At 39.7% G+C, this 24,597-nt stretch overlaps 1 protein-coding gene across 10 annotated transcripts in view; it reads left to right on the forward strand.

Annotated features, from left to right (window-relative positions):
- DOCK3 (dedicator of cytokinesis 3) overlaps positions 1–24,597 on the forward strand; it is a 184,152-nt gene that overhangs the window by 65,356 nt on the left and 94,199 nt on the right. For all 10 annotated transcript variants that reach the window (XM_085072932.1, XM_085072929.1, XM_085072930.1 and 7 more), the window contains exons 7-9: positions 2,893–2,977; positions 10,392–10,433; positions 12,247–12,401. In XM_085072932.1, the coding sequence (XP_084929058.1) occupies positions 2,893–2,977; positions 10,392–10,433; positions 12,247–12,401 (282 nt within the window). The remainder of the gene's footprint in view (positions 1–2,892; positions 2,978–10,391; positions 10,434–12,246; positions 12,402–24,597) is intronic.

Raw genomic sequence — 24,597 nt, forward strand, 5'->3', positions numbered from 1 at the left:
AAATTGTGAAGACTTTTATGTAGAAAAGGAAGAATGTCTAAATGCCAGCTGGAAGTATCCCAAACAGATGCTATCAAGAGGTAATTGATAGGCTTGGGGATATTTTGTAGGTATACTTGGGAAATATTTTTGAAGGGCAGTTCAGTGTGAAGGCAGAATAAAAGAGCACAAGACTTTGCTTGTAAAAGAAAGTATTGTGGAGACAGGAACTGTCAAATAAACAAACCAGCACATTATGTAATTTTTATGCATGCTCTGTTTTGGAGAAACACTGCCTGGCAGCTGGGGCTCCTCTATTCCCCCAGTGTTTGATAATAGGGAGGGAAAATGGGCCACTGACTGTCATTGCCATCTCAAGCATTATGTTGTCAGTCCTTCACAGGCAAACAAATAATTGATGCAAATTGAGTGTACAAACCTGAACTTCCACCTGCACAGTAAATGGCTGCAGGTTTGTGCTACAGCCAAGACACCCTTATTTGCTGGGAGCAAGTGTTGTGCAGGATTAACATAGTGTTAGAGAATGAGAATCTTCTGGGCTGAAAATCCACGGTGTTAAGGGATTTAACTAAAAATAGGATATTAGATAAGTTTCACAGGGATATGCTGCTGCAGTTGTGTTGAACATTATTAAGCAGAAGATAATACGTTTGTCATGTTGTGAGTAATGAGTGCAGGCACTGCCTCACCTCAGCTCTCCAGAGAGCTGAAATGATGCGAATGGAACCTCGGCAGGCTGGGATTGGTTTGGCCAGAGTTTCCTGTAGGACTTTACTAGAGCTCTGTGACTGCCCTGCAACTGCAGTGCACACCCAAGTGGCTTTGATAGTGTTAGTAGGGAATAATTTGTTCCTATCTGTGTGCTGAGGGGAAATTCCTTTATCAAGGTGCTGTAGGGGTGGCTGTGTGTGCACACATGAATGGCAGGGTATTTTGGAGGTTGTTTAGATACCCACATTCAGGAAAGCTGTTGATGAATTTGATAAGCATTAACTTTTTTTTTAAAAAACTCTGCAGTGATCTCTTCCTGGTTTTACCCTTTTTTTTTATATTATATTTTTTTACTTTCTGTGATAAGTAGCCTCAGCTGTCAGCTGCAGGTAAGGATTACCTAGTGTGTCCTTTATTAAATCTCTTTCATTTGGTGAATAGATAGTCATTTTCATCTTTGCAGCTGGAGTTTTCAGATACTGGTCCTGGGCCACAGATAACTTGTGTTTGATAGGTTTAATCAAAACCAAGTGTGAAACCATCATTTTCACAATGTAGCATTGGAATTTAGAATTTGGTATTTGACATGAAACTGCATTGAAGAAGGAAAGCTTTTCCCATTTTTCCATTAAAAATATAATTGATTTTAGCAAAGAACTGAGAATGTGGAAATTGCAGTTTGTCAGGATATTTCAATGACCATACAGTGCTGCCAGGGCAGGTGGACAGGGCTGAACTATATTTTTGAGATGTGATGGTTTAGGGATATAAATAAAGAAGGAAAACTTGATTAGGCAAAGTTTCCAAGAAAGAATTAGGGAGTTTGGAAACTTGTGGGTAACGTTTAAAAGTACTGTGGTGAGCAAAGGTAGCTGAGCTTCCTATGAACTGCTGCTTCTCCCTGGCTGTTGTTTTAAGGCAATTGCTCAGAAAGAGACACTGGATTGCCTGGAGCCTTCTGTTATTGCTCCACACAATTACTCTGCAGTACCAGAGAGGTTTTTCTCAATAAAATTTTTCATTTGCCATCAGGAACAAGTCTGTGCAGAATGTTTCCCTCTCTGATTACAAAATTAAATTGACTTTTGCTTTTCTTTTATAGTTCGTGACAGAAGGAGTGCAAAGGTAGTTTGTGAGGGCACCTCTTCTGGTTTGGTTTTTTTATTTTCTCTGAGACTATTAAGAATTTCAATACAGAATGTCTATAAGTGAAGTATCAAAGTTACATAAGGCAAAAGCAGGAAAATGGTTAATTCATGTGGTTTGGGTTTTTTTTTTTAATTTACTCCTAATGTGTGTCTAGTGTAGCTTTTTGCTGTTATGCTCAGAATTCTTTGTGCTTCAGAAACTGAAGATCTATGGAGCAAAACTTGGGTTTTGTCACCTTCAAGGTTGTCTTGTTCTGCAGTCTACAGTTATTAATGATTAACAGTTTTTCATTTATTTGTCTGGATGAAGAATATCTTATTCTGTCTGCTGCTCATGTGAAGCTGTGACCTGAGCTGCCTTTTTTACAGCTGAATTCCTTAACTAGTCATCTTTGCACTGGTATTCTTTTTTTACTAGTTTATGTATTTCATTTGAGCCAAAATATTAATTCTGTTCAGAATAACTAAATTTTGTGTGTGTGTGTGTTACAAATACACATTAAAATTCTTGTTAATGCAATTATTATTATTTTAAAAATACTATATTGACATAGTAATAAAGTTGGGGGTGAAGCTTTATGAACACCAGGAATATCAAAGCAGCTTCCCAAGGCTCAGGATCTGCTGGCACATTTGAACTGGGCTATTAATGGAACTTCTTCATTGTGTAGTGAAGCAACTTACTAAAATGCTGCAGCAGAAACCAGAGGATGAGCTTTATTTGCCTACTGTGTTTCCATGTACAAAATTAACTTCTTTTGGGTACTGCACCAACATATTGGCCAAAAACTTCACCTGCATTAGTTGCCACAGCTACATTGAAGTCAGGGAACAAAAAGTGACAAGTTTGTGGAGGGATTTTTTGATATGCATTAGATTTTCTTTGGAAGGATCATATGTTTAATGGTTAACAAGTGCGGTAGGACTGGAATAGTTGAGTATTTCCATGTCCCTGCCCTGGAGGAGGCACATGCAAGAGGTGATAATGAACATTAATGGATCACACTGACACTGCTTCTTCCTTCTCTTCCAGACATTTGGGCCTTGACTTAGTTCCTCGGAAGGACTTTGAGGTTGTGGATTCAGATCAGATCAGTGTTTCAGACCTTTATAAAATGGTAAGAAATTCTATGGGAGATTCCTCTGAGTTTGCACTGTGGGAGGGAAAGAAGGGAAGAAATTTTTATTCTTTACTCTTACAGGTTTTCTTGTTCAGAATGGTGTTGTAGGTTAAAAGTCATTTGCACCCTGACCACCACAGCAGTGCCTCTGGTACCCTGAATGCCCTAAGGCTTGGCATGCTTTGATACATTTTAATGTCAATTTACAAAGTAGCATGGTGTGAAAGCTCTTGGACGTTTCTCTGAGTCCGTGAGAGTCACTGTTTGATTCTTGCAGATGAAGAACACCTAAGTGAAAAGTCTGGTTTTTGTGTTTGCACAGATAATAAATGTGTTGGCCCTGTTACAAAGATTTTTTGAGCTCACAGAAAATGAGAGAGAGGAGGGAGACCAGTGAATAAGTTAATTTAAGCAAAATTAATCACTGAACATTAGGGCCATCTCTGTTGTGTGTCAGTACTCCTTAGAAAGCACGGGGTGCATGTGAATAGTTGGGTTTTCAGGTAAAGTAGTATAATTCCTTCACTGGAGTGAGTTCCAAATTCTGTCACTTCAAGTCGCTCGTACACTCCAATTAGTGCATAATGAAGTTGAAGTTGTTTTGGAAATGTGAACTGTGCCATTAATGTACTGTAAAGCCACTGATGCATTTTACAACTTAACTGTGTTGGATTCTCTGTTAGTAGGACTAATACAGATAATTTTGTTTTGGATTGTGATGTAAATGTAAAGGGAGAAAACAGCATGTAATGTTCAGCATGTAAACAGCATGCAAATTCAGGAAAGTGAATGGAAACCCTTCCTCAGATGCTGTTTTGTCTAAAAAAGCCCAAAACAATCCAAGTAAAAAACTCTCAACAATTATTTTGTACAACTTCTTGGCTTAATATCTTCCAAAGAAAACAGTGTATTTTCTACATAATATTGTTGCAGTGTAACTCACTTCTAGTAAGCTTTTAATTTTCTATTTTAGAGTAGTTTTGACTTCGGCCTGTATAAGATTAGGGGCAGAGATGATGATGGTGATGGGTTTTGGTGTGCAAAATACAACTTTTCCTTAAACCAAAGGCATGTTTTGTAAACAGGCTGGGCGCTGTTGCTGGTTTGGATTATTTGCACCGCATAACAGTGGCGGAGATTTCATGGAAAGAAGTAAGAAGTGTTGCATAAGAAATATGAAAGTACACCACTCTACAGTGCTAATTTTTAAAGTTTGTTCCTAATTTGCCATGGTCTGAGGAGAGTTTGGTGCCAGTACAGCAGAGTTTTCCTTCAGTTACAGCATGGAAATAACTGGGTACCAAATTCAATCAGTGAAGACTCAGAGTGGGAGATTAGCTGCTGACTAAGCATTGCTTTATTACTCTGAGGTCTATTCAGCACATTTCTTTACTCTGGATACTTGGAGTACTGCAAATAGGCAATATTTATTGCCAGAGCAGTCTGATTATGTCACCCCTTAGTCCTGTGACTGTCTGTGCTGCTCCACTCTGGGCAGGGCTCAGGACATCACCATTACTCACTTCACACTTCACTGCTGCCGGAATCTGCAGATGCAAGGGGACAGTGCTGTCTAATCACATCTGCTTCACCATCAGGAGGCAATTTCAGGAACCAGAGCAGCTGAAAACCTGTTACTTTTTTTAAGCTTAAATTTGGTAGAAATTGAGGGAAAGGTATTTTGGTGACTTAGGTTGCTTTAGATTTTTTTTTTTTTTATGTGGTTTGGGGATTGTTTTTATTATTTAACAAAAATCCAGGGAGAGAATCCTCCTTACTTGTGGCAAAATACTTAATGGATTCTCAAATGAGCAATGAGGTTTTACATTGTAAAATGATCCTGCAGGAATAGTTGTGAGAGCCAAATTACTTTCTTATATTTTCAGGATTGCAGGATGTTAAATGTAATGTAGAAAACACTCCATATTAGCAGAGCAATGGGTGAGGTAACACATCAGACTTTTCTCTCTGTGACAACAGATTCAAACATATTTTACTCAGTCATTAGATTTAGCACTGCTTTTCTTGATAAATTGCAAGTTGTTAAATTTGAGCCTCTTTTTTAGCTCTCATGTTTCATTGCTAAGTGTATTTGTGACTGCTGGGTGATGCTGTATTCATCTCTTTGGCAGAACTGCTGTGCTCTGAGGCCTTGCACATCCTGCTTCTGCACGTTACTCATTCTGAAGCTAAATGCCACTGGCTGCAGGATGCACAGCATTTGTCAGGAATTGTTGCTTTGCTCCTGAAGGAAAGCAAATTGCCCTTTCCTTATAACAATGTTTGTGACTTTAGCCAATATGACAGAACACTTTTTAAAAATACGTATTACTTTTGAATGGTGGGAAAATATGTTCTCAGAATTCTGCCACAGAGCTCAGTGCTGGAGTTGCCACTGGATTGAAGTTGTCATTTAGGAACAGGAAGTCCTGCAGGATGTCAGGAACACTTGGATGGCATATTTTAGTGGAAGGGGCTACAAGAGACAAATGTCTGAAGTCATTTCACAAATCAGAAATGTTCAAATCTGGTGATTAAATAGCTTTAGCTTTTCTGTGAGGTTATTGAAGTGAGTATTTGTCTTCAGGATGAGTTCAGGAGGTGCATGAAAGGCACAGCTGTTGGCTGTGTAACTGCTGCAGCTTAGGCATTTCTTCCAGCTGTGTGAGAGAAACGCCACAAGTCCACCTGAGTTCCTAATAAAGTAAATAGAATCACAAAATAGATATTTTCAAATTAATGCTGCCATCACCTCATAACTGCTTATTCTTCATTCAAATGGAAAATGTGATTGGTAAGAAAGAATAGTGAAGAAAATAAGAATTCAGTTACCCAGAACTCTACTAGATCAGGAAAACAACTGGACGCAAACTGGGCAGGAAGCTAATGAAATCTCTTTGTTGTGATTTTTCCAGTTGTTCTTTGTTTAACAAAGCAGAATGACAGAGAACAGGTTTGTGTACATTTGGTTCTAAACCTCAGTAGGAAATGAGATGAGAATATGAAGACAGAAGGCAGTTTAAGGCTGACTTGGGAAAGATGGGATTCACTTATCAAGCATTGTTAGGAAAGGAATGAGGAAGAAGAACACTGAAAACTGATACTGGTATATATCATGGGAAAGAGGTTTGATGGGAAAAAGGAGGTGAGGAGAATTGATAGCTCTTTCAGCAAATTAAAAACAAAACCACAAGATGCTCACTAAGAGGCCAAGTTGGATAAATTAAAAATTCTTCATTTCCTCCAGGCATTAGAGTGAAAAGGAAATTGAGATTACCAAGAGCAAGTTTACAAGAACAGAATTATAGAGAATTATAATAGAATAGCACAAACAGGTAAATACAAAAATTAAAAAGGCAGTACACAGATTCAAATATAACAAGCAAATATGGTCAGTGGTATGAAGAAACAGTTGTATATAAATAACCTGGCAGTAATTGGGAAGCTAAAGAAAAAATATTTTCCTGGGGAAAACTGGCACACAATGCAAGAAAACAATGTGGCATTTAATGTCCTTCTTACCCCACTAAACTCTTTTGAGGTGGTGACTTTATCAAGAAGTTCTCAGTCCCAGGGGATTTAGAACTATATGCATTCTTTCCATCTGGGATGTCTAGAGAAGCCATACCAGACCTGTTAGTGATAATTGCTGGGAAAATGGGTGTAGAATGCCAGAATACCAGCAAAGGGCAAGCAAACTTCACACCTTAGAAACAGGTGATGGAGGAGGAGCTAGTAGTTTTTCTCCCCCTGTAAAAAAGGCTGGAAAATAATAATAATGATAATAAAATAATAATTATTTGTAGCAACAAGATGAGTAATAGTGAGTGTGAACTTGTTCTGAATAAAAGTTCCAGTGTGCTTCCAGAACATAGGTAAGTGTAGTGGATAGAGGAGAAGCAGCTGATGCCATATTTAGATTTCAATAAATGTTTTAAATGTTTGTTTTAATTGAAATTCTCCAAAGGTCATTAGTTCTAGATGAAATTACTGTAAAGTAAACACAGAGCTAATTAGAAAACACATACTAAAAAAAAAAGGAATGGTTGTCAGTCATTCGATTAAGTAGGAGGAGGGATGAATCAGCTGAATTTCTTATAGTCATCCTCCATTTTGTAGTGCTTCAAGTTGAATTAAGGACTAGATGCTGAAATAGGGAGTCTGCTTACTAAATATACAAATTCCACAAAGTTAGAAGTGGTATTTCTGATTTTGTCAGTGGAGGGAAGGATTAGAATTCCATATGATACAGAGAAACTGAAGAAATTAAATAAAAAGTGTAGTATACCAGAGACAACCGTAAATGTAAGGTTTTTAATTCCTGCAGTCAGTTGTTGCCTCTGAAGTACAGATTGGGACACTACAAGGTGAGGTGGTTTTGTAAAAGAGATTTGAGTGTTATAATGTAATCACAAGCTGAATTAATTAACCTTTTCATCCTAATGATGGATAAGAAAAGAATCGATAGCACTAGGTTGCAATAGTAAGGAATCAGTTTAAGCATTAGAAAACACTTTGATGAAGAAAGATATACTGAACATCTTATCTGTTTAAGTTTGCACAACTATCTTTTGGGAAAAGTAAAGGTTACAAGACACAAATGTCTGAAGTCACTTCACAAATCAGAAATGTTCAAAGCTGGTGATTAATTAGGTTTAGCTTTTCTGTGGAGAGCCTGGCTGCCTCTTCATGGTGGAAACTTCATAGTTACAGGAAGGCTGCCATAGGTCACCTAGCAACCTTCTCCAGACACAAAATTCTGCATTCCCTCCATCCTCCTCAAACACCTTGTGCTGCTTCTCTGTCCTTTGCTGAATGCAATATTTCAGCTGTAGTTTACTGGGTGCTGACGAAAAAGGAATAAATGTTATTCTCAGTCTACTGGCTCCATTCCTGATAACAGTAAACAGTTAACAGTAAATTGTTAAACATCCCTGCTGCCAGAGTGCTCCCCTGACTTATGTTAGGCTTGCTTTAGTAGGACCCTGCCAGTCTGCTGCCCCCAGTTTGGGATCATCTGGGAATTGATGAGGCCACATAGGTCTCAGGACAGACCCCTGAAGAATACACAGCATCAGCCACTACCTTTGGAGCCTGAAAATCCTACTGTTTGTTGGGTTTTTGACCAAATAGTCTACTCATGCAGGTGTATCTTTACAGCTTGGGTACAGGAATGCTGTGGTGAGGGCCTCGCTGAGCAGAGGAGAGACAACAGCCACTAATCTTCCCTCATCTGCTGGTTTGGTTATTTTACCTCAGGAGAATCACTTGATCCAGCATAATGTACCCCTGATAAATCCACTTCGGCTATTTTCAGTCACCCTCCCATCCATGTACCCAAAAATGGCATGTACCCTCTGGGCACTTTGCCTGGCCAGAGGCAAGGGCACATAAAATTAACTCAGTCAGTGATTGTATTGTTATAGCATGGTCCTGAAGCATAAGAGCAGAGAGTTAGTCAAATCTAATCTTTTGATTGTGAAAAAATTTCAAACCTGAAGTTTTTACCACTTCTTGTTATAGATTTACCTCAGTGTACACTCTGTAAGCAGCAGTGTTTGCTGAGGAATCTCTTCAGACCACCTCTCAAATTTGTGTTGCTTGAGTATCTCTCCTACTTTCTTACTTGGATTTAGAGATTAATTTAATCAAAAGAAGTCAGGACACCTTGAGTAGCTCAAATAACTGATCTTTTCTATGCCAGCTGATTCTGAGTGGTTGCAGGTGACAAAAAGATTAAATAGGCAACTCAGCCAACTTAAAGGCTTTTGACATTCAGAAGATGATGCAATAGTTAGACAAACAATGGAGCTGGAGATCATTATTTTTTCTACTGACAGTGTGAAAGAGGACATTTTTATAACTGTGAATGTAAACAGATGTCAAAATATGCCATTTAGAATCACAGAATTGTTTGGGTTGAAGGAGACCTTGAAGATCATTGAGCTCGACCATTCCCCCAGCACTGCCAAGGCCCCACCAACCCAAGTCCCCAGGTGGCACAGCTACAAGTCTTAAATCCCTCCAGAGCTGGGGACTCCACCACTGCCCTGGGCAGCCTGTTCCAATGCTTGACAATGCTTTGGGTGACAAAATATTCCCAAAATAATAGCCAATCCAGTAGCGAGGAGCCCAATAGAGATCACAGGATTCCAGATGTGGCATCACCAGTGTCAAATGGCAGGGGTGTCTTTGTCCACCTGGGCCCACTGCTGGCTCGTGTTGAACTGAAATCTCCCCAGTGAGCCAGGACTGCTGGTGAAGGATGGAAAGTGGCTCAGTGAGCACTTCTGCCAGCTCCCTCAGTACCCCAATATCGCCTTGATTTATTCTCATTATGAAGAGTATATCTCCTTTTGTGGTAAAAAATCATCTTCTTGTTCTGTGTGAAAGACAGTGTCATAGTTTGAGAAAAGTATTGCTAAATACATTTTGTGGACAATCTTTGCATTTCACCTCCTTTGAAGCTTTGTGTTTGTCAACAGATCTGCTCATTCTGCTACAGTGTAAATGTTTGGTCAGAATAAGATGCTGGGTTTGTAATAGGAGGAGAGAGATGGGGTGAATGAAAAGAGTATTTAATGATGTGTGGTAGTGTCAATGTTAATATTTCAGTTTAAAATGCTAATATTAAGATGATGTGCGGGGAAAGGCATGGCAGAATCATTAATGATGTTTTTTTAAAGCTCTCTGAAACCTTTTCAATTTAGATTAGTGTTTAAATCTCCCTTTGGAGATTAAATGGCTTCAGTGAGTCTTGCAGTCCATTTTCTGATTATAACATTTCCTTCTAGCATAAAAGCCTTTAAATACAGCATCATCCTCTGAGTTTGCAGACACGTAGCCCTTTATACTAATGCTTCTTTGCAGGTGTTGGGCAGCTGAAATTGCAGAAGAGTCTTTAACCATTTATCAGGATTTCATTTTCTTGTTAGTGCAAGAAGTTTACACAATGTCTAAAATCCATCTTTCTTTCTAGATGCCTGTGTTTAACAAATGCACATTTCCACAGACAACATACGGGGAGATGAGGATTAATGGTGAGGTATCTCCCCATTCAGCAAAAGATGACAGATATTATACAGAATGAAATTTTTCAACGCTGTAATACCGTTTCTTTTTGAAATTCTGTCTAACTTGTGACAGCCATTTGCTTTAAAAGCTAAGGTAAATACCCCTTGTAATTCAGGTAGGTAGGCTAAGAAATGGCTTAACAGAGAAAAGCCTCTAGGAAAGCAAGTGAAAACAAGGTCTTGTGAGTGATGATACACTGTGAAAAAAAGGTCATGAAAAGTTGGTAATAATTTTAAAAGCAATATTTTAGAATTACTACTCTAATGCTATACAAACATGATGTAAATATTTCTTACTTTCAAAAAGCTTTAAATTTTACTATTCTGTATCTCCACAGCATTTGTCAAGTAGACACAGTGTCCAGCAGAGCACATCACAGGTAAATACCACCCACATTTGAATTTTTTGTTGTCTTTAAGTCTTTGGTAATGGATGTCAAGGTATGATGCAGATGATTGGGGAAGTCCTTACCAACAGAACACTTCCTCAGAAGATTCCTGAGTATTTAAGTCACTAAGGTCATTCTTCGAATTCCATTTAGGTGTCTTTTCCTAAGCTCATAACTGTTGTTCTTAAGAGATCAACTTGTGTAGTGAGATCAAAAGCCTCACTCTGCCTGTGTGACTCTCTCTACCTGCTAACATGTGGCTTAGTGGCTTCTGCTTCAGATACCCTTGCTGTACTAATATAATCCAGTCCTGGTCATGGAATCTGGCTTTGATCTTTACAGAGATCTGTGCTTCTACATGTACCTGTCTTTAAAGAATGAGGATTTCCTTGGATTTAATTTAAAATCCAGAACAAAATTACTTTTAAACCAGTACAAATCTGAATTGTAAGTCTAAAAATTTCACAGTTTTCTTGGTTAGTGTGTACCTGGCCATGCATTCAGAGGGGATGAGCACGGTGAACTTAGGATATTCATGCAACCTGTTTGTTAAGATCAGCATAAATGGATGTAAAGGGCTGTAAAACTAAAAGCCTACATTTGCTTATACTCTTTTTTCTTTGGCCACCCCAACATTCACTGCTGTAAATAAGTTTTGATATGTTGAGTCAAAATGTAAACCTTTCTACTGTTTGGCTTGATTGGTTGCTCATGTTATCAACCCTCGTGAAATTTTTGTTACACCTGCAGGACAAACTGGCCTGTTAAGCCTGGTTCTAAGTCATGGATTGTTTAGAGTGGAAAATGCCCTTAAGATTGAGTCCAACCATTCCCCCAGCACTGCCAAGCCCACCACTAAACTCTACACATTTTTTCTATTTTTTCTATTTTTTCTACACCACATCTACACATTTTTTAAATCCCTCCAGGGATGGTGACTCCACCGCTGCCCTGGGCAGCCTGTTCCAGTGCTTGAGAACTCTATTTGTGAAGAAATTTCCCCTAAATCAAATCTAAGCCTCCCACACACAACTGTGAGACCATTTTCTCTTGTCCTGTTGCTTGTTCCTTGAGAGGAGAGACCAAGCCCTGCCTGGCTACAACCTCCATTCAGGGAGTTGCACAGGCAATAAGGCTCCTTCTGAGCTTCCTTCTCTCCAGGCTGAGCTCCCCCAGCTCCCTCAGCTGCTCCTCATCTGACTTGTGCTCCAGACTCTGCCCCAGCTCCATTCCCGTCTCTGGACAAGCTCCATCACCTCAGTGTCTTCCTTGGAGTGAGGAGCCCAAACCCCAGGATTCAAGGTGTGGCCTCACCAGTGCCCAGTACAGGGGTACAGTCACTGCCCTTGTCCCACTGGCCACATAAATGACTTCTAGAAATTTATTGCAGCTGTTGAAAAGAAATAATGTAACAAATGTTATGTGTTCTCAAAATGCTTTGAAGTCCATCTGGTTTAAATGGAAATCATCAGGAACCACCACAGTACCATCTAATAGTTCATTTTCATTAGCAGAATCAAGCCAGTATTTGAGAAACAGGATTGACTTGGTTTACTGGATAAAATCAAATTTCCAGTGCATAAACCATTTGTTTTGTATCTACTTGGTTATCATGGTTTCATCAATCTATTCAAATTAGAAGTGTTAAAAATAGATGAAGAAAATTTATCTCTGAGGCAGAATATATTTGAGATTAAGCTTTTACTTGGAGAGAGGAGAGCAAGATGTCAGTTCATATGATCAAGTGGGTCCCATGTTCTTTATTTGTGAAGAAGTGCCAATGGTTTTCCCTGGTTTGAATCAGGTGGATACGATCCGTCAGCGGCACGGGGAAGCCTGTCGGATGCCAGTGCCTCATCACTTCTTCCTCAGCCTGAAGAGCTTCACCTACAACACCATTGGAGAGGACACAGACGTCTTTTTTTCCTTGTACGATGTCCGGGAAGGCAAACAGATCAGGTAGGAATGTGTTAAATAGCTAAAAAGCTTCCTAGGAAGAGAGCTGTGAACAGAGTAAATATACTGGAGAAAAACACTTGGGGAGTTCTTGTGGTCCAGCTGGAAGGACAGAGCTGGTAAATCACCATGCTTACTTGGGAATATCAGAAATACTGGTCTTTGCATAGGAAATTTAATGAAGCATTAAAGGCATAGATTGGTTGAATTTTTTAGTTTTCTGTCTTTGCTCCACACATCCCTGAAGGTTTTGGTGTCTCATGGCCGCCTCCTTAGGGCTGTTGGTTAAGAAGCACAAATAATGACAGGGCCATGCTGTGGGGCTGGTTTGAGAAGGGACTGCTGTGTGCCTCCCTAACTCCACTCCTTGCCTTCCAGGCCTGTCACAAAAGAGCTTGTTCTCATCTCTGTGTTGCTCTCAACATAAACTCTTCCCATTCATTCCTATGTCTGTGCTCTCAATCCATTGAGCTAATTGGTACCAGGGTTAGCAAATTTGAGATGGGCTGGGTTTTTCCTTTGCAAGTATGTGTTTTGAAAACATCGGAGTATGTAGAAGAGCATTGCAGCTTTACTTTGTATCTTGGAAGTTCAGTAGGTGTAGCTTGGTCTGATCTGAAGAACAGCATCTTTGTGGGTGTTCAGAGTTTTGGTGAAAGCATGTCCTGACAATCATTTGCTGCCATAGTCAAAACTCTCCTAGTTTTCAGTAAATTAGATTTAGATTTGTTTCAATGTCAGGGAAGAGCCACAGAATTTTCCTTCTTCCCTTTGGAAGAGCATTATCATGTGAATAATGTTCATCCAAGAAAGTTCAGAGTGGAGTGCTAACAGTTTTGTATCTCTTCAGAGTACATCCCACTAAAAATATATTAGAAAGCTCTGATGACTTGATGGTATTTCCTGATATCCAGTTTAAACCTCCTCTGGCACAGCTCCAGCCATTCCCTCCTGTCCCTAGTCACAGAGGGCAGACATTGTTACCCTCCCCTCTGCTGCTCCTCAGGAGGATGTTGAAGGCCCCAGTGAGGTCTCCTCTCAGTCTCCTCCAGGCTGAACAAGCCAAGGGCCCTCAGCCCTTCCTCATCCAGCTTCCCCTCCAGACCCTTCCATCTCTGCAGCTCTTTGGACACTCCAGTTGGTGTAGTTGAGGAGGATGTGCTCAGGATTCCTCTGTTGAGACAATTACCAGAAAAGAGCTGTTAAGAGGGAAAGGTGAAAATGGAAAACCAAAACAAAAAAATATGCACAACTAGTTCCTACTGCAAAGCAGTAAAATATTAAATAATTTAAATTAGAAAAGCTGCCAAGAAGAGGAAGGGACAGGCAGACAAGCTGCTGCCAGCAGAAATTGCTTTGAAAGGAGATGAATTGTCTTGGACTGCAGTTTGTGTGTAAACACTGAGTGGAGAGCCTTAAGGAAGGGGGCTTGCCAATGATTAAGAAGAAGAGGAAAATAATAGTTATAATGTGAAAAAGCACAAAGAGAAGTTCAGGCAAATTTAAATCTATACAGTAATGCTGTTGTGTGCAAACAGTTGCTATTAGCTCTCTGCATTAAGCATCAGTGGTCTGCTGTAGTGAAAACAGCATAATTTTTACATTTTCTTACATCCCAGAGAGTGCTGGAAAAGAAGTGTGTAATGAGGCTGAGCTCTGTTTTGGAGAAGAAACCAGAAAACAGACAAATGCATTCCTACAAATTTAGAATGATGTTTTTATATCTACTTTAAAACATTTTCTTTCCTCTCGGGAAATAGTACATTAAGGTAAAAAACCCATGCAAGGCTTCTTCTGCACACTGCACTCTAAATGAAAGGGACAAATTGACTTCTGAAATGGTTTGGAGGTTGATAAATTTCTTACCCAAGCAGCTCACGCTGGAGGCTGAGTGGCTTTCAGCATTACTGCCTTGGACATTTGCTGGATTACAAAGCTCCCTGAACCTGCTGCTGCCAAGAGTTATTTCCCAGTGAGGTTAAGTGAGGAACTGGGGAAAGTTCCAGTGTTTTTCAAGGGCTGAATAAAAGCTTTCACCAGGTGTGGATTAGCAATCAGAAGGTTGGAGCAGCAGCTGAGATGGTTCCCAGGTTGTGAATACAGAACTATTCCTGTGTTTAATGGTTGTCAGCAAAGGAGGAGCAGACAAAGGATGGCAGTGAGGAGCGATGGACAGCAGGAATAACAACACTGCCACCAGAGGGGTCAGAGCTAGAGGTAAACACAAGGAAAATGTTGCTTCGTTTAGTCTGACAGAAATATAAAAAGTAAGTTATAAGTAAATAGAACTTGAATCTCAGATAAAAAGGGATTAAAGTTTGTCTGTCTTAAAGTATTTGGGATTTTCTTTTGTTGCATACAAAAGCCACTAGTCCAGCAACAAAATCTTTGTGACTCATCTTTAATACCTCAGTTTGTTTGCTACATGGAAGTTACTGGGAAATTATGTGATAATTGATCCAGTTTTGATTATAGCCAATGATTGTACCCCATGGTGAGACATATATTGGGATGCATGATCGTGGAATGATTGAGTTGAGAGCAACATCAAAAAGGAAGGAAAGAAAATGTTATGTAAAGATGGTGAACTCAGTAAGGAAGGTGTCAATAAAGATCAAACAGAGGTAAACTGATGTGGAGAAAAGACATTTGAGAGTTGCCTGTTTGTTGACGATTCTGTTGAAGAGCACAAAAGCAAATTGTTTCAGTTTGAAGGAAAGATTAAATATATGAAAACAACAAAGTCTGTATCATACTCTGTGGTGAAATGGAGTCTGGAAGGCAGTATAGAAAAGGACAAACTAATGAAATTGCAGAAACAGAGATGGGAAGAGAGAAACTTGTAGAAAAAACTATCATTAGCAAAAGGCATCAAGGACAGAAAAAAAAAGAACAGTTCTATAATGCTTTAACGGCAAAAAAACTTCTTTTACAAAATCAAGAAATAACTGAACAGATTAAAGGGGACATTAAGCCATGAGCAGATGTTTCCAAGATAGCTGGAATATTTAATGGCTGTTTGTCTCAATCTCCCTAAGAAGGTCAGCTGCAATCCGATGACAAATGCAAAAAGTTGTGGAACAAATAAACTACTTGTTTGCACTAAGAAGCTAACAAGATGATAAGTAAAAGTCAACATAGATTTGTCAAGCACAAATCACATCAGAGCCAACTAATTTTGTTCTGTTGTATGGGAATGCACCTCCTGCCTCAACAGAAGTATTAAACTTGATATAATAAACAAGGAGATACAGGCTGGATGAAACTGTTCTGAAGGAGCTGGAAAAAGAAAGTGATCCAGACTATTACTTGTGCTAGAAAGATGCAACAAATAAGAGATATATACATTTTTTTACATTTTTTGCATGATTTTGATGGGTGAATATAAACACAATTCAGTAGAGCAGTGAGGTTTACATACTTACACAATAACTCTGTATTCTAGAAAATGCATGGAATTATGCATAACTTAGACAAATTACACATTCAAAAGTACGATAGCAGGATTTTGTCTGAAAATAGGCTTGAAAAGTCCACTGACTATCAGAGAATGACAGAATGGTTGGGGTTGGAAGGGATCTGAAAGACCATCCCATCCCACCCCCTGCCACGGGCTGGGACATCTCCCACTATCCCAGGTTGCTCCAAGCCCCATCCAGCCTGGCCTTGGACATTTCCAGGGATCCAGGGGCAGCCACAGCTTCTCTGGGCACCCTGTGCCAGGGCCTGCCCACCCTCACAGGGAAGAATTTTTCTCTAATCCCACTCTCAGTGTGAAGCCATTCCCCCTTGTGCTGAACTGCAGTGCTTCTAAAGAGTCTCTGTCTTTCTTGTGGGCTCCCTTCAGGTACTGGCAGGGGCAGTTAGGTTACCCTGAAGCCTTCTCTTTTCCAGCCTGAACATTCCCAATTCTCTTGGCCTTTTGAGGATGGAAAAGGATAAATAAATTTCCGTCTTACTTGTTTTTTATAAAGTTTGTGTTTAAACATGTAAATGTTTTTCATTCTGCCTGCATCTTAAACCAGATACCCTATTTTACACACCACTGGGATTTAAAAATTTCTTGTCATCTAGAAATATCCTTAATTATGGAGAGTGAATAGAACAAAAGAGAAACTCTGATGTGATTGAATTTGAAGATCTGGGGGCCTAAGCAGTAATTATGCATGGAAAATGGTGTTGTGCATATTTTTTCTTGTAACTCCTCCACCTGCCTCCTCCTACTTCCTGAGCCTTTGCCATGCCCATTATAGCAATGACCTCCTCGTGACTGGAGGGTTTGGGGACGTGCTGAGTGCCCCTGGTGGTGATGATAGAGTGACTGAGAAAGTCCATGTGGGCATTTCTCATACAGAGAGAGTTCAAACCTTTTCTCTGTTTTAAGTATCTTCTATGTCTTTGGGGTGAGACAGGATTCTAACCACTGCAACACAGGGTTAGGAGTTTGATTGGGAAACTTCTATTTCAGTGTTAAAAAAAAGCAGTAGCCAAAATGAGAAAAAACATAAGCTTGTTCTTTAAAGCTCTTGCTAATAGGTGATACGGAAAGATGTTTTTTGTGGAAATGTTCTCAGTTTGTGGGTGGATGATGGGGAGAATGTGAGCAGTACAGTCTGTCCCAAGTCTTGTCTTAAGGATTTAGCACCATTGACAAAGCAGTTCTCGGGAGAGAAACATGGTTTGGAAACATAATTATGGACTGAAAAAACGCTCTGGGTCTGCATCAGGATAGTTGGATTCAGCTGCTCTAGAGTCATCTGACATGAAATCATCTGCCCCTGTTTTTCAAGGCTGAGTCAAAAAATGTTCAGGGGCAATGTTTGGCTGTTAGTACTGCTCTGCAGTGGGCTTTGGTGGGAATTGCAGAGGTAATGGAGACAGTGATTTCCCATTTGTAACTCATATCTGGATCTTGGGATAATTCCCAACCACATTATTTTCTGTGATAAAAATCAGCAGACAAATCTGAAAATAGCTTAAGATACTAATTGGGTAAAAATATTAGAGAACAACATCATTATGAATTTAAATGTCTCCTTTCCCTTGCAAACAAGTTAACTTCTGGGGCATGACCCAACTGGGTTTGGTTTACCCAGTGTGTTAGAAGAGTTTTCTCAGTTGCTACTCACTTGTACAACCTGGTCCAGCATTTAAGTGGCAGAGGGAGGCTGTGAAAAGAAAATGTTTGTGACCGTGTTTAGGTAGAGTAGAATGAAATGCACCACTTTGAAACACTGGATTTAGAAATGATGAATTTGTAGGGGATTTGATTTTCACTCTTTCTGTAGCAGGAGTTTCTCTGACACAATATTCCCGATTCAGACGTCAGAATACAATTCTATACCAAGCTGCTGAAGGTTATCTTGACAAATCTGACAGGAATCCTTCATCTCTGTTTGTATTTGATGATGGCCATTGGCTCCATGGTTCTTGTCATCATTTAGTCTTTTTCTTTTTTTTTACTTTTAAACTGTCAATAGGAATGTATATCAGCTGCTAAAAAATGTTAGCAGGAACAGTGTAGCTAAAATTACATTGTGCTTACACATGTCATCTTGAATAATTTTCCTGTAGCACTTCCTAATGTAGACAATTACCACTGTCAGGAGCTTCCATTTCAAACACTGAGCCAACTCCTGAAAATAAAATGGCAAATTTCCCACAAGTCTTATCTGAGAAGGGGTTTGAGTCGTCTCAGAGCTCAGGTGTGCAGGATCAGCATCCTTAATATGAGAGCACCTGTTCAGAGCAACCCTACCTGTCCGAAAGCAGGGCTGTAGAACTTGTACACGTTCCAGACACCAGATTCTGCTTGGGTAGAGGGAGGTTTGGCAGCTGAGAGTGAAGAGAGGGGGGCAGGTGAAATAAAAGAGAGTAATTAATAAGGCATTAATAAGGTCAGAAAAAGGAAAGAAGGATCACTGGGTAGATAAATATGGTTGAAGTTGAACAGCTGAAAGAGAAATTGTTAATTAATGTGGAAGGATCCACAGTAAAAACTGTGTCAAACCAGTCTGTCTGTATTCTCTATTAGGATATGGGACTGACCTGAAGATCCTTTTTTCTGTATTGCATCTCTCTCAAGTAATGGCTCTGGGAGTGCTGGGACAATGTGTGGGCATTTATCCCCAGTTAATTGCTTTAAAATATTATCATGTTCCTTCATTGCCAGTTGCTATGTAAGGAAGCAGAAAATTATATTTTACTTTTATTGTTCAATATGCTCTAAATTTTCCTTTTGTTATGTTTTTAATAGCATAGCTCTTTTAAAATAGAAAAGTTATCTCATTCACTGTCAGTATAATGAGTTGTCTGCTGGGAAAAAATAACTTTGTATCACTCAGAATTATTTCTTTAATATTCTGAGAATTTTCCTAGGGATTAGCCTTACCAACTAATGAGTTTTTTCTTCTGCTTAGTCATGAAAAAAACCCATCTTTCAATTTTTACCTTTCCTTTAGCAATCTGATCTGTTGGGATAGCTAATCCTTCATCTGCTCCTCCTGTACTTAAGTTTAGTGTGCCTTTAGTATTTCAAGGAAAGTATTTTCCTGAGTTTTGTGCAATAGATAATTCATAGCAACCACAATGGTAGTAGTATGAGTTTTTCATCCTGCTCAAGGTGAACTTTCTTAAAAACTAAGCCAGCATTAAGGAATATTGCTGCCCACAGCCATGGCCTTGTTCTGGTTGCTGCAGTGACCATGGAAAATCTGTGTCTCTGACGTCTGCTGCACACATACAGCTGGGACAAAGGGCCTTTCTGGTAAATTGCAGAACTTCTGAAAAATACAAATTTCATCATCACTGGAAACATAAAACCTGTGGAGTATTTAAGGTTTTCTGGTGTGTAGATTTTAGGAGAGGGCACAGGAGGAGTAATGCATTTTCATTTTCTCTGTTGGTTGCTTCAACTGACTTTCATTCCTTGGATTTCTCTCTGGAATCTGCATTTTCTTGGTTTTCCTATTTATCCCCTGTGTTATTAATAGCATATGCAAAAGCAACTGTTACTGTCTGGATTTGTAAATGAAAGTTGCTGTAAGAGATAGACGTGGTGTTATTAGAGATGTTAATTCTTTCCTGTAAAATTACTATTTTTCCTAGTGTCTATATAGAATTATTAATATGTAGCTATTCTAAACCAGGAGCTTTTACAAATATCCATCTTACTTTGTACCTCTCACCATCACCACCTTCCATCCCCCAAAACAGGCGATTTTCAGGTTGGGGTTTAAATATGACATAGAAATAGGCAGGGATATAGGGTTCTTTCTATTTTTCAGTCACTAGCAGGAAGAAATGAATTAGTTGCAGGCATTGGAACTTCACTTTTCTTCCTCAGGAAGAATGACAGTGTGTCATGGACTCACAGAGCTGGAAGAGATTCTGCTCACTCGAGGGGCAGGGGGCAAATTCACGTTGTTAAAATGTGTAAGTGAGCTCAGAGAAAGCACTCCCGAGTAATTTCCTGTTTGTAGGAAGGCCCAGTGTAAGGAATTCTACTCGTTACACTTGAGCTCTTTCTGTGGCAAAATTCCCCCTCAAAACCCAGTTCTGTGTTCCTGACAGAAATCTTCATGTGCAAAGCTCTTGTGGAGCAAGAATTAAATGTGACAGCTGCTATATCAGACCTCAGAACCATTAGCTTCTCCCAGGGTAGAGATGGTGATCAAATCCTTATTCTACAAAATACCTGTAATCCAAAATTAGAAGCCTTCCCTGCGAAGCTTTCCTCACCTGCCACCTGGCAGGGTCAGTCTGCATTGCTTTCCGTTAGTTAAAATGACCATCACTGGGGAATCGCACTAGATGACTGAAGTTTTTCTTTTCGAAATAGAAATGTTTTCTAATTGCCAGGATTCCTTTCAGGAACATAAATAGGTACCTTTCATGATGGAAATAACAGAAAAATCCTCATGGCGGTGTCAAATGTTCAAGTGTGGCAGAGTCACGAGAAGCCAAGGAGAATGTAATTGGTGCTTAGCCCCCTTTCTCCTGCAAGCCTCAATAACACTTTAACATTGTGGTGGTTTTCCCTTGAATGTGGCAAGAGAAATGACAGGTAGTTATTTTCACTATTTTCTGTTTCCATGGAAACCCAGTGTTTGCAGTAACAGTCTTACTGTAAGCTCTGTAATCCTCCCCCGGGGCTTCTCGCCAATGTGGTAATTTAATAATTCATGAGCATTAAGCCTGAATTTGCTGGGAAGCAAACTGTGTTGCTTGGAGCCGTTTTCTCAGGGCCAGATTCATTTCCCTCACAGATTTGGTGTTCTTTTCTCTAAGATGTCTTTATAAAATACACTCCATAAACCAAAGCAGTGTACTTGGCTTCACTTGTTTGTGAAACCGGGGTTATTGCAGAGCTGGTGGATAAGACAGCTCGGGAAAGAACTCTCCTGCAAACAACAGAAAAGGGGAAAAAACCACAATCGGTGAGCACTGGTCTGAAAAGGAAGATTTTTAAATAGTCCATGAGTCATTGTTGAGACAGTGAGCAAACTGAAAGTTCAGCAGAGGTGATGCTTCTGTCTCCGGGGCTCGGCAGTGACCGCTGTCGATGATGGATTGCTCAAACCCTGCTGGGATCTGGGAGATGCTGCTGGTTTGCACTGCGAGTGGGAATTGAGTCCTTCACAGACACAGCACCGTTCTGTACATGTGCTTTGGCTTCCTGTCACACTCACACTGAGAATGAAGGCTTATTCTGTGGAGCTCTGGGAGATTTTGTTATTAGGTCAGTCTGACAGCAGCTGTAAGGACCTAGATTTTTTCCAAGAGGATGAGCAAAAATTAGCAACTCTAAAAGATAATCATGATGAACAGAAAACAAACTTCAACAGCTTTTTGCAGAGGATACTCCTACTGCTTAAATCATCTTTCAAGAGAAAAACCCATTATTTTTGACAATGGGAAATTACTAAAATGTCAGTATAGGTGTGTGCTTTCTTCATGAATATGAGTCTGTGCTCTTGAAATAAAGTTCAGAAGGCCTGAAGTGAGGCTTGTTTCCTTTTTAAAAAGTTCCTACAGTGTGTTCTCAAAACACCAGACTGCAGTGCTGTTCTGGAGTGACCATTTCAATCACTGACCATAGTAATGTTCTTGCAGCTGACAAACTCTAGAGAGATTTTGGGAAAATTTGGCCAATGGAATGAAAATAAAAGTCTATCTTTTTCTTGTGTGAAGTTGTGCAAGCAAATATGAGGAGTCTCGTCTCGTTATCATGAACTGTGTTGCAGGATGCAGCACAAATGGGAAGCCAGGACAGTTAGAGCCCAGGATTCTCCCAGCCTCCAAATAGGATAGTGGAGAGCAGTAATTGCCTTCTGTAAAACTGGCTAATGCTGCAGCCCTGGGGCTTTAAAACTTCTGTATTGGGTCAATGGACTTCCTCTCTGATACAGGAACAGCTTCCCAAGTTAATCCTTGCAAATATTAGCTTGTCCAAACCATAAGGTTTAGAGACTCCAGTTCACTCTTCTTTCCCCTTCCCGCTCCCACCAAGCCTCAGGGATCTCTTTCATGGTGTTTCTCTCCTAACTTAATGAATGTTTGGAAACAAACTCCTTTTTTCAGCTTTAAGAAAATGCTTTGATCCTATTCCAGTAGTTCCTAACATAATTCCGTTCATCAACATGCCGTCCTTGTAGAGCTTGTAGGGGTAGGAAGGATGTAGTATTTGATGGCACTGATGAGGTAAACTGCCCAAAATGTGTGTGCACAGCAAGACTGGGATATTTTGAAGGCAAATGTTGACAAGATTTCTATTGCCATAGAGTGGCCAGCTCTATCCTAGATGATCTGTGTGGAGTTAGTTCTTGAGGTTTGTCTGGGACAAAATATGGTGCTTTTACAGTAGCTTCTTAAAATGTTTATGATACTCATTTGCCAGCTCAAATGTTACTCTTGAATTATTGTCAGGCATGTTAGCATTCATTAAAAGAAGAGACTAGAGATTTTCTGGGGAGGGGACAGGGGAGAAATTAAATAGTATCACATATTATAATTTGTTTTTTAACCAGTAGGACTGAAAGGAGGTGAACTATCCTGCAAGTGTTTGTATTTTATTCCTGCAAACTTCTAGCTTCTGTGGCAGCATTTTCAGATTTTTGTTCCTGAGTTTGTATTTTGCACACAGATAAGGTTTTACATGATACTAGAAGTGTCAGAAAGAAACCTGGGGAGACACCAAGAGAAGATCAAAGATATACAAGTTGTTATATCATCTTTTCTGCCACCACATGACCCTTTTCCCTGTGCACTTCTACGTATGTCATAGACTAATACGGATTTTTAAAATAACCTGTGTTTTTAGAAGGGATTGGCCACATGCTAAATTCTAAAAACCCAATTAAATACAGCTTTTGAGCAAAGACTAATGTGTTTTTAATGGTATTGGGAGTTTTCATGTTCCCCCAGTTTTTTCTGGAAATAAGCACTGAGGGAAACAAGAAAAGTTAGGGAGCATTTGTACATTTCTACCTTTTCCCTTTCAGTGGCACATTGGAATGGAGAGGGTGAAGGAGGTTTTGTTTCTGGGAGAAATAGCTGTTGGACCTTTATTTAAGGCAAGGGAAGGGTGTAAAATGAGGTTTCTGCCTAAGGAGATTTAAGCCCTAATGTGCTGCTGTCCCTGCTTCAGAAAACCGTTCTTCCATACTTTGTTAAAGAATTAATTTTTTTAGTCTGTGTTCTTTCTCACCAGTCTCCAATTCAAACAGAAAATTGATCTGCAGCCTCTCTCCCGACTTCCACAGCTTTGGCATTGTGCATTTGTTAATGCTGTACCTACATTCCAAACTGAAGCTCAGTCAGGATTTTTGCCTTGAAACACCCCCAGCAATTAAATGTGCCCATGAATTAATACAAGGGGCTCACCAGTCCACCCCAAGCTCTTTGCCAGGCTTTTCCTTTTGTTGTCATCTTCACACGTTATGCAAAGAACATCACAAACAAACCTCAACAGCAAAAACTCCCCGTGGGCATAGTGCCACTCCTGCTCATCCAACAGTAGATTTTGTCCCTGTTTGCCCCCCTTTTCATGCTGAAAATGTAACATCCCAAACCATTGATGGCTTCCTTCCTTTTTGCAGAGTTCAGTATGGTCCTGCTTTTCAGTCAGTTTGGGGAAGCCAAGAAGTGAGACACTATACTCCTTTCATTTTTCCTCCTTTTCAAGTGAATGAACAAGAAGCTGTTTGACTTTGCTTGTCAGAGCAGTGGTTCTTATATTTGAGTAGCTGTAGCAATTGCTAATCATGAGAGTGATTGGAAACCCTGGTTTAGTGCTACACAAGAGGTGGTTTCACTGTGATGTGAATTAGCACAGGAGGAGATGCTGCAATTAGAGTAATTGGAGGTTGCTTATAGCATATAGCAGCAAGAGGAATAAATAAGCTTTTGTTTAAGATACTGTTCCTAGTGTGGCACGTCTTGAGTCTGAGCTCAGCAGGGTACAAGGTTAATTCTTTCCTCAGTTTTGATGCATTTATCTCCAATTTTATGCAAAAGAGGTGGTTTTGGTGTATATTCAAAATAGCTGAAAACTTCTATTGGGTTATTGAAAACTGCTATTTTGGTTGTGGGTTTTTTGAGTGTATTTTTTGGAATTGGACAGTAGTAGGATCCAGCAGTCAGATTGGATCTCAGTACTTCCCCATGCTTCGTTTCTACCACTCATTTGGCAATTATAACTACTGGGTTTTTAAATTAATTTCCACATGGAGTTTATTCAGATTTGATCTTAGGTCTTGCTAAACTGGATTTAGTGTTGTCTAGATTCTGTACATGCTCTTGTGCTTGTGCAGAAGCTAAATTTGAGGAAAAGACATACTGGAGACTCAACTTTTTCAAAGGACATATCTCTTAAAAGAAGAAATTAAATTAGTGAATTCCCATTAAGTTTCTTGACCCTAAATGCATGTATTTTTGTCTAAAAACAGAGCTGCAGTGATAGAGGAAGGCAGTGGATTTTCAGGTCATTGGAAACAGGGTTATTCTTCCAGATTTGCTTTGACATAGAAATAAATTTGCAGTTGTAAAATGGGAAGCAGCTGACTAACTAGTTCATAATGTGGGTCACCAGTGTGAAAATCTCTTAGTCCCATTCCAGGGATACTGACAGTATCAGCACCAGGGAAACCTTAGAATAATAACAGAATAATAGAATAATAGTAAACTGTTCTTGATCAGT

Source organism: Lichenostomus cassidix, chromosome 12, assembly GCF_008360975.1.
Source record: "Lichenostomus cassidix isolate B80296 chromosome 12, HeHo_3.0, whole genome shotgun sequence".
Classification (NCBI taxonomy): domain Eukaryota; kingdom Metazoa; phylum Chordata; class Aves; order Passeriformes; family Meliphagidae; genus Lichenostomus; species Lichenostomus cassidix.